The sequence below is a fragment of the Microchirus variegatus genome (genome assembly GCF_963457635.1).
Source record: "Microchirus variegatus genome assembly, chromosome: 18".
Taxonomy (NCBI): domain Eukaryota; kingdom Metazoa; phylum Chordata; class Actinopteri; order Pleuronectiformes; family Soleidae; genus Microchirus; species Microchirus variegatus.
The window spans coordinates 2,900,238-2,910,676 of record NC_139819.1 but is presented as its reverse complement, the minus strand read 5'-3'; the positions used below and the strand labels follow the sequence as shown (position 1 = coordinate 2,910,676).

At 43.5% G+C, this 10,439-nt stretch overlaps 2 protein-coding genes across 2 annotated transcripts; one reads left to right on the top strand and one right to left on the bottom strand.

Moving 5' to 3' along the window:
- Nucleotides 1–231: 231 nt before the first annotated feature.
- Nucleotides 232–7,238, bottom strand: LOC310940168 (outer dense fiber protein 2-like; the record flags this gene model as incomplete). Its single annotated transcript, XM_083905099.1, has 17 exons — nucleotides 7,115–7,238; nucleotides 6,669–6,785; nucleotides 6,421–6,548; nucleotides 5,895–6,024; nucleotides 5,682–5,813; nucleotides 5,230–5,304; nucleotides 4,845–4,916; nucleotides 4,637–4,753; nucleotides 4,088–4,267; nucleotides 3,887–3,996; nucleotides 3,241–3,376; nucleotides 2,504–2,614; nucleotides 2,159–2,422; nucleotides 1,307–1,407; nucleotides 1,048–1,210; nucleotides 469–594; nucleotides 232–378 (listed from the first exon to the last, which is right to left on the bottom strand). Exons 1-17 carry the CDS (start codon nucleotides 7,226–7,228, stop codon nucleotides 232–234), a joined length of 2,223 nt encoding a protein of 740 aa, XP_083761225.1. The 5' UTR covers nucleotides 7,229–7,238.
- A 1,711-nt stretch (nucleotides 7,239–8,949) lies between these two features.
- LOC310940119 (uncharacterized protein) lies at nucleotides 8,950–10,304 on the top strand (the record flags this gene model as incomplete). The annotated part of the gene is made up of 2 exons (XM_083905049.1): nucleotides 8,950–9,394; nucleotides 9,984–10,304. 2 exons carry the CDS (start codon nucleotides 8,950–8,952, stop codon nucleotides 10,136–10,138), a joined length of 600 nt encoding a protein of 199 aa, XP_083761175.1. The 3' UTR covers nucleotides 10,139–10,304.
- Nucleotides 10,305–10,439: the final 135 nt, after the last annotated feature.

Sequence of the window (10,439 nt, the reverse complement as noted above, 5' to 3'; positions counted from 1 at the left end):
CGAAGACGTCAAATATTATTGTTTCCATTTGTATCTATTTATTCTGTAAGAATTTGTACTTTTTTTTTTTCTGAATCAACTCATTGATTTAAAACTGAATAAATAAATAAATTCCTGCTGCAAATGATAAAATGTATAAAAAAGCTTCAGTAGTTTTTCAGCTGCTCGCTGTGACAGAGCAGATCATCTGTGTGTGTTTGTGCTAATCAGATTAGTCAGATTACATCTCCGTCAGCTCCCCACCCACGAGTCACCGAACACGTTGCCGTAGGAGGTTTTGAGGAAGTGGATGTAGTTCTGCAGAGTTCTGTTTGTGGAGTCCGACTGTTCCAGTCTGTCCTTCATGTTCTGAAGCTGACTCTGGAACCGGTTCTCCATCTGGACCAAAGAGAGAAGAAAACACTGCAGATGGAGGAGATGGAGAGAGAGACAGAAGGATGATGGAGTGACAGAGTGACTGCTCTCTACCTGCTCTTTAATTCTCTGCTGTTGACCCAGTTCTGACTTGGCTCGGCTCAGTTGACTCTGCAGATCCAGAGCTTTGGACTGAGACACTCGCTCTTTGACCAGAACTTTGTGGACGCCGTCTTCGACCTGCAACACAATCGCTTTTAGTCACGTAAACAAAATAAGATCGATATCAGGTTAAGTCCAAGACATCTTCAGAACATGTTCACGTCTTTATCTTCACTAAAGTTTGTAAACCACTCACTCTCCCACACCAAACCTCATCGAGAAAATCAGTGATTTTAGCTCACAGGGACACAGGAGCTGGTGATCTACTGCTGCCACGTGTGGTCACTTTGTGTCACTAAGTTACGCCTAAATTAAATATTTCAAATACCGAATTCACTAGAATAAGACATTTGAACTTAGTGATGGAGGCAGCAGTGGATCAACAACTCCTGTGTGCTGTGACGATAAAATCACTGATTTTCTCTATGAGGTTTGGTGTGGGAGATTGAGTGCATTATAAACTTCAGTTTCCTGTTGGAAAAGTCCGTCTAACAGTGAGATAAAGACGTGAGTTGTTTGTTTTTGTCAGACCTGTCTCTGAGCGTCTACCACAGTCATCTGCAGTTGTCTCGTGAGGACGCTGCACTCCAGAGTTTTGTCCTCCAGCTGCTGCTGGATGCTGTGGACGCTGTTGTCCTGCAACGTCAGAGTCTGACACATTTCTTTGTTTTCTGCCCTCAGTTTCTCCAGCTTTCTAAAAAAAATAATAATTAAAAAAAAATAATGTGATGTATCACAATTATGTTTGCAGATTGGTGACATTTATGGATACAGCACTTAGTTATGATACCTTTCTAAGTCGTGTATTTTCTCCGTGAGGGCGTCGTTCTCCTCCTGCAGCAGCATGTTCCTCTGCTGAAACATCTCCAGCTGAGCGCCCTGCTGCTCCACCTGAGGACAAACAGGACAGAAAAGATCACTCTCCCACACCAAAGTCCAGAGGGAAAATCAGTGGTTTTAGGACACAAGAACTGTCAATGTTAGCATCCATGCCCACATACTTATCCTGTCATTCAGCATTATTTTTAATGGCAAATTAGCATGCTAGCATATAAATCACCTACTTTGCAGCCTGAGACGCTCACTCAGTTTAAGCAAAATGGCTGCCAGCAGAGACTCAACAGGAAAATGAAGTTTGTAAACCACTCACTCTCCCACACCAAACCCCATAGAGAAAATCAGTGATTTTAACATCACAGCACACAGGAGTTGTTGATCCACTGCTGCCTCCATCACTAAGTTCTAATGTCTCATTTTGTCAATTCGGCATTTAAAATCCTTGATTATGATGTCAATCAGTGACTGAAAGTGACCACACGAGGCAGCAGTATTCCAGCAGCTCCTGTGTCCCTGTGAGCTAAAATCACTGATTTTCTCTATGGGGTTTGGTGTGGGAGAGTGAGTGGTTTACAAACTTCAGTTTCCTGTTGGAAAAGAATGAATAACAGTGAGATAAAGACGTGATCATGTTCTTAATCTTCTTAAGTTTGTCCACAAACCAAAAATGATCCAGTTTGAATGATTTCTTTGTGTTATGAAGCAAAAAAACAGAAAATATTCACATTTAAGAAGCTGCAAAATCACACAAAATGGTTTTTATGATTGAAAAACCAAATGAATCGATATTATAATCGATATCTACCTTGTGCCTGACCTCAGAGAGGGCGGAGCAGTGCTCCATGTTCCTCCTCTGGTGGGCGTCGGCCTCCTGCCTCGCGTCTCGCAGCTGTTGCTCCGCCCTCCTCAGTCGGTCGGGCATGGCCTCCAGCTCTCGCAGTCGCGCCAGCAGCTCCCTCCTCACGCGCTCCTTCTCCTGCTCCAGGCTCTCCTGCACCTCCCGCGTCTCCTGCTGCGTCTCCTGCAGCTTCAGGCAGAAGTCGTCGGCCTCCTGTCGAGCCTCGAGCACCTGACGGACGACACGGACAAGGTCACGGTCCAGAGAAGTCCAGAGAGACACTGCGACGGTCTCCTGGAGTCACAACGTTACCTTCTTCTTGTATTTGTCCACCACGCTCTCGTACTTCTTCATGGACAACTTGAGCTGACGAGCTTCGGCCTGAAGAAGACGCAGTTTCTCCTCAGACGACGACGACTCGGCCTGAAGACGCAGAGTTAAAACTCTTTAACTCAAGTTTCTTAAAGGGATAGTTCAAGTCTCGCTGGGGACACAAAAGACTCTTCACAAAAGACACATTTAATTTAAAAAACTAAAGACGAGGACAGAGACTCTCCGTCTTTGGTCTCTGTTTGAATTTAGCATCTCTGTGTAATTTTTTCTCTCTGTGTCAATAATGTGACGATATAAAGACATTTTGTGTCTCATTCCTGTGCGTGTTCCTTTTATGAACTAAACCATTTAATTTTGTCTCTTTTATGGCTCTTTGTTGACACTCTGTGTCAGTTTGGAGTCCATATGTGGACACGTGTGTCTTTCAGACTCTGATGACGTGTTGCTGTGGTAGATTTGTGTCTTTGTGGTGATTTCTTGACATTTTACATTTGAATTTGTGTCTCTGTTCGTGTGTCACTTTTCTTTTCTTGTAATTCCATTATTTTATTCAGGTTTTTTGTATTTTGTGTCTTTTTGCATCTCATTTTGTGTCTTTTAGTAGTAATTTTCTGGCTCTTGGTAAACAGAAAACTAACAATTGTTTTCAACATCTATTGATCTGTTCAACTAAAATGATTTTAAAGTTCCAGAGACACATCACGTCCGTCCTCTACCTTGAGCGTCTGGTTCTCCAGTTTGTTGGACGCATTCTCTGCGCTGACGCAGTGGAGCTGGTTCCTAAGCTCCTCCCTCTCCGCTCGACTCCTCTCCTCCGCCGAGTGAAGCTGAGAGTTCGCCTCGATCACCTGACTGTAGATTAAAAACAACAGTGAGCTTTTATTCTGAAGGGCTCTGGTGAAGAATAAAAACATGTTTGACTTCCTGTTTGTAAAAAGCATGAGGTGTGTGTGTGCGTGCATGCATGTGTGCTTGTGTGTGTGCGCGTGCGTGTGTATGTGTGCATGCGTGTTTGTGTTTGTGCTTGCGTGTGTGTGTGTATGCATGTGTGTATGCGTGCATGTGTATGTGCTTGTGTGTGTGCTTGCATGTGTGTGCATGTGTGTATGTGTGCGTGTGTATGTGTGTGTATGTGTGCATGCGTGTGCTTGTGTGTGTCTATGTGCATGTGTATGCGTGCATGTGTTAGCGTGCGTGCATGCATGTGTGTGTGTGCATGCGTGTGCTTGTGTGTGTGTGCATGCGTGTATGTGTGCATGTGCTTGCGTGTGTATGTGTGTGTGCTTGCATGTGCGTGTGCGTGTGTGTGTGCGCATGGGTGTTTGTGTGTGTGCGCGTCCGTGTGTGTGTGTGTTCCCTCACAGTCTGAGTGCAGCCACTTCCTCCTCCAGCTTCACTTTAGCAGCAGCTTCCCTGGAGTGTCTCAGACACCAGTCAGTGGACGTGGACAGAACTCGTGCCAGTTCGCTTTCCTTTAACGCGAGACACAGAATTGAAATGTCGACCGTCGGTTATTCGTTCATGGGCAGCTCTGATTCTAATCGTCCACACTCACTCCCCGACCTTCTCGTGAAGCTTCCCCGCGAGCTCTCTGAGCGACTCCTCGGCTCGCTCGGCGTGCTGCTTCAGTCGTGTCAGAGTTTCCCACTCGTGGTCGTTGTTCCGGCGCTGCCTCTGAGAGAGGAGGTCCTTCTGCAGAGCCTGGAGCTCCTGCTGCTGCTGCTGCTGGTTCTTCTGCATCCTCTGCCCCGCACACACACACACATAGAAATTTTAATAAAATCTACGTCAGTGAAAGTCTTTTCCAAGACTTTTCCAACAGGAAACTGAAGTTTGTAAACCACTCACTCTCCCACACCAAACCCCATAGAGAAAATCAGTGATTTTAGCTCACGGGGACACATGAGCTGCTGGTCTACTGCTGCCTCGTGTGGTCACTTTGTGTCACTGATTTACATCATAATGAAGGATTTTAAATGCAGAATTCACAAAATAAGACATTTGAACTCAGTGATGGCTGCAGCAGTGGATCAACAACTCCTGTGTGCTGTGATGTTAAAATCACTGGTTTTCTCTATGGGGTTTGGTGTGGGAGAGTGAGCGGTTTCTCACCTGAATCTGAGAGGCCAGACGAGACTTCTCATCCTCGACTCTGTTCAGCTGCGACTCCAGGTGATCGCGCTTCGACTCCAGGATTCTCGAAAGCTCGTCCGACGTCTTGACGCTGTCCTGCGGCGACAGAGAGAAGCAGAGGATGATGGGAGTTTTTTTTTTCCTCGCCCTCTGCGATAAGAACGAGCTACAAAAGCCAATACTTTACTTTTTCAAAGTCCAAGTGCTCGGCGAGTTTCGACGCCTCTTTCTCTTTGTTGGCGAGTTTGGCCTGAAGACGCTGAGAGAAACGAGGACGTGTGTTAGCTCGCTGCAGGTGAACGCGGTTTTTCAGCTTCTTAAATGTGAATATTTTCTCGTTTCTTTCATTTTTCAGCTTCTAAAATGTGAATATTTTCTCGTTTCTTTCATTTTTCAGCTTCTTAAATGTGAATATTTTCTCGTTTCTTTCATTTTTCAGCTTCTTAAATGTGAATATTTTCTCGTCTCTTTGATATTTCTGCTTCTTAAATGTGAATATTTCCAAATTTCTTTGATTTAATCAATATTTTTCACTTTGAGCAGAACAGTTGTGTGTGTGCGTGTAACTTTACGATGTTCTCAGCTTCACTGTCGCTCAGTCTCTTCTTCAGAGCGTCCGTGTGTTCCGACCACAACAGTGATTCTCGCTGTGGAAACAACAAACACAAACAAACAAGAACATTACGATTTAACATCAGTATTTCTTTATGGTGCAAAAGATTTGTTCTGATGTGTGACATATTGTGGGGGTGAAAAGGCGATTTTTGTTCCTGTTTTTATTTAAAATTAGTGGGTTTTTTTGCAGCCGAATGAGCTCAAAACAATCAAATTAAACATGTAGATAAACTATTTAAATAAAACATTGTGGATACACCGACTTCAGTTTATTTCTTGCAAAAGATCTTGGTCTTGTCTAAGATTCATCTATTCATTTGGCAAATCCTCAAATATAATTAATCGTCCTCTTGTAGAGGAAGGTGTGATATGTGTGCATTTATAGTTATAGCGATGCTTGGTGTCGTACCTCGTGTCCGCTCCTCTCTCGGAGCAGCTGTCGCAGGCTCTGGTTGCTCCTGTCAAACATGTGGATCTTCTCCACCAGCAGCTCCTGCTGTCGTCCCACTGACGCTGTGTGACTCTTTGACAGCTGCTGATCCTAAAACACACACACATTAAATACATCTGTCCTTCATCCTCCTGACCACCCTCTGTGCTCGCTCCGTGATGAAATAAAAACCTTGGCCAGGCTGTTGACCGTCTCCTTCAGGGCTGAAAGCTGATTGGCTACGGCGACGCCGTCGACCTCTGCTTCTACGAGGGCTCTGAGGAGCATGTCAGCGTCTCTGTGGTGACCCTGAGAATCTGACCTGTCGACAACAAGAGAGATTTTATAAAATACACTTCATCTTAAATCTACGATATTTACGTCACATGTTCACGTCTTTATCTCACAGACTTTTCCAACAGGAAACTGAAGTTTGTAAATAACTCCCACACCAAACCTCATAGAGAAAATCAGTGATTTTAGCCCGTGGGGACACAGGAGCTGCTGGTCTACTGCTGCCTCGTGTGGTCACTTTGTGCCACTGACGACAATCCAAATGTAGGATTTTAAAAGCCGGAGTGACAAAATAAGATATTTGAACTTAGTGATGGAGGCAGCAGTCGATCAACGACTCCTGTGTGCTGTGATGTTAAAATCACTGATTTTCTCTATGAGGTTTGGTGTTGGAGAGTGAGTGTTTGTTTCCAGTGTCGCTCACCTCTTCAGATTCTGAACGTCCTCCTGTTCTCGGAGCAGAAGACTGAGGTGAGACTCTGCATGCGTCTCGTCCTCCTGTTGACGTCTGTTGGCGCTCTCTGACTGAAGCTGAGCTCGACCCCTCTGATCCTGACACACACACACACGCACACACACACACACACACACAATTCAGCTAACATACTGTATTGGCAGGACGTCCACTCAGACCAGAGCGTCCTCTTCTCTGACAGTGAGACCACGACAGACCTGACACTTGTGCGACTCCGCGCTCTTTCTGCGGGACAGTCTTCCTGGAGGTATCCATGGCGACCGGGCCTTCGGTTTCCCACCATCTCCCTTCACCTGGACTTCTTTGGTTCTGTTCTACAGAAAGAAAACAAAGTCCATGTGAGCCTGAACACATCATTGAAATATGAATTATGTTATGACGATGATGTTGTTCAGTTTTAATGATTTACTTCTTTTATGGAGCCAAGAACCAAGAAAACATTCACATTTGAGAAGCTGAAAAATCACACAAACTGATTAATCGATTATCAAAATAGTTGATTTAGTCATTTTGAGCCCTAAATCAGTTCATTTTAAATGAGGAAACTAAGTTGATGAACTCTAAAATAGTTGTCCGGGTATTTTCGACTTAGTAAAAACAGACATTTCCGGTGAAATAAACCGGTGTTATTTGAGGATTTAACCTGCGGGGATTTGTCGGGACTCCTCCTTCTCCTCACGTGAACGTACACAGGTGTCGTCTCCGGTACGTGGACGTGAACCGGCGGTGGTGTCGCCGCTAAATCTCGGGTTTTCATTGGTTCTATTGAGACGCTACAGTGACTTTCACACCGAGTTCCGGGTCATTAAAACCCACAACACCGCGAGCTAACGCCCTGGTAGCTCACATCCTAACGAGCTAGCTCGCTAAACTTTCATGTTTACAACATAAACGACCGCTTCGTCTTCTTCTACTGTTCTAACTTCTGTCTGCGGAAGCGACACAGGAAGGAGCACTCTGATTGGCTCGTTTGTACGGCCTCGCTCTGTGATTGGTGGAGGAGCGCTTCCATACGCGTCGCCGTGGCGACCATGGATGTATGCGCTGAAAACTAACGGAATGTTGCGTTCAAGGAGCGTCGGAGAAGTGAGAGACCAGCGTAAACACCCGTTATTTACCCGGATTGTTTTCACACAAGAAATCAGATTTATTTATCCGAGTAAATTAACGGTATTATAATTTATAAACACTAGTATACAAGTGAAACTACTTTACTCGTAATTGTGAAGAATTGTCATCAATAAATCACACTTACATCTACTTCACTCTGATTGTTGGTGAAATTTCTGAAACGTATTGAACGTAAACGATAGATAGATAGATAGATAGATAGATAGATAGATAGATAGATAGATAGATAGATAGATAGATAGATAGATAGATACACTTACTTTTTTGATCATTACTTGAAGAACAGTAAATGTATTGTAGGGTCAGAATAACTGAATATTAATCTATTGCATGTTTATTGCTGTTCTGTTTGTAGTGGAAACTCTTTTATTTTCCACATTATTTGCCAGGACATGTTTGTGTATGGTTTAAACCCCCAGGTATGGTAATCCTCATTCTTCCTCTTCATACCTGAAGTTAATCTTGTTGTTATTTGTCTCCTTTTTCTTCTTCTACCTCCATAAAAGACTGATTCACACAAACATTAAAGGGTAACATCACATAAAAGGACAAGGCCTGCAGCTCCACCATACATAGGGTAAAATGAAGCCTAGTTTAAAAGCGAACACCCAGTATTTGACTGGTGTTCCTGGACTATAAAGTTATTACAAATACAACTAAAATCCAGTTAAACCGTCCATGTGAATTCTGTAATGATGACACATTTATTTATACTGGAATAATGCTTTAAAGTTGAATGTGAAGTTAATTTACAGAAAAGGTGTTTTTTTGAGAAAAGGGAAAACAAATAAGATGGGAAAAATAGACAAAAAAAGGGGGCTAATGTACTTTCAAGTCGATTAAGTTATTTATAGATGCTGGGTTTTCTTTTAGCCCAATTATGTATGTAAACTAAATGTTTGTAAACATTGATTAATGCAATAGAGAAATGCAACAGTAAAATGGCTAAACCTTAGCTAAACACACATAGCGTAGCATAGCTTCTTCACCCTCTTTATTTACGATAGTTTGGCTTTACACAGTCGTATAACCACCGTTATTATTTAACAAACATCACATATTCATATAGTAAAGCCACAATTGTGCAATTTAAGTCGCAAATAACGTAAAGTTATGACCACACGAAGGCCGTCGGCATTAGCCATAGACGTACGCATAAACGCAGCACGTAAACGTGACCGCCATCTTGGTCCGGGCAAGAATCTAGCACGACCCTGGTCAATATGGCGTCGCGCTCGACGTATCGCTACTGTGGGTACATGTTACTGTGAACTTATGCGTGTGTGTTAGCATAGCATTAGCATAGTGTTCGTCGTCCATGCGTGTGTGTTTGCGTGTGTAGCAGCGATGGGTGTCAGTCGGAGGCCGCAGCCGTTAACCGCGACAACTCTTCACCGTGTTTCCTTTGTTCTCCTCCTTTACTCCTCTTTACTCCAGCCCGCTGACGCGTGCGCTGCTGCCGCGGCGGACACGGATGAGGGGGCGGCGGGAACCGGAACCAGCAGCGACGCCGCCCTCATACTGTGCCGTGCGTGCGGACACGAGCTGGCGGTCGGTGCCGACATCATCACGGTGCCGAGCAGACTGTCTCTGTCCGGCCGCAACGACACGCTGGTGGGAGGCCGCAGAATCCACGTGCAGCTGTTTGAAAACCCACACGGACACCAGTTCGAGGTGATCACGTTCAGGAAGGCGGACGTTGAAGTGCACTGGCCCGCAGACAAACACTTCTCCTGGTTCCCGGGCTTCTCCTGGACCATGGCCACCTGTCCCAGCTGTCGCACTCATCTAGGTGGGTACGAACCAGGAAGAGGCACCGCTGACGAGTTCACGCAATACATAAACAACTTAAAAACAGGTGGAATAGGTTTAAATTATGAAATGAATCTCATATACAGACTGTGGGGAAAAAAAACTAAAAAACTTCACATATGTTTGATCCTCAAGTACACAGTGTTTATAAAAATTCTGCATTTTATAATGAAAACATTTAAACTTAAATCATGTTCACCACAAACTTGACCTGAAACTGGTGGATCTTTATTATAAATAAAGACATGTAAGATGAAAACATTACGTTTTTGTATCAATATAAAAACAATATGTAAAATGTTAATTTGTTTACAATGTGGGAAATAAGGCCATGCACGTTTCAACATAACATTAATTCTGTTAGACGCGTCTCATGAGGGTTATTTATGATGTTATGTTCATGTGTCTTTAGTTTAGTTAATTGATTTTTACCATGATGCACATTTTCTTGTAGACTAAGTATATTACTTGACTGAAATTAAGCATTTACAAAAACCATTAACTGGCAAACCCGCCCCCAAAACTATTCTAACCCTGGTTTTAACCAATATGTTGTTCTCTCTCTGCAGGTTGGGGGTTCCAGCCGAGCGTTTGGCCCCACAGGGTCACTAGAACCACCTTCCACGAGTCAAAGGAAACTTTCCTGGCTTTAATTACTCATCAATTGTTACGCGAAGACTTTGCCTCGAGTTTGTTAATGACTCCAAAATCCTTTACCAGCTGATGGCGGACAGAAAAACTGTTCATTTAAACCCAGGTGCCTTTTCCTCAGATTGTTTTAAAAATAAATCTCTTGGATTCACGTCAACATTTAAAATGGTTTCTTTCCTCCCCCACAGCATACAAAGTAAAGTATGATTTAAATGTGTCTTTATTTTAACCCATAAAGCAAGCTTGGTTTTTTTCTCCATTTTTTTCTTTATTAAAAATGTCATTTCAAATCTCATGGATATCTGTAAAACAATACAATGAAAAGAAAAAAAAAAAAGTCCCATAGAAATGATGTCAAAATAACACTCTCCCCA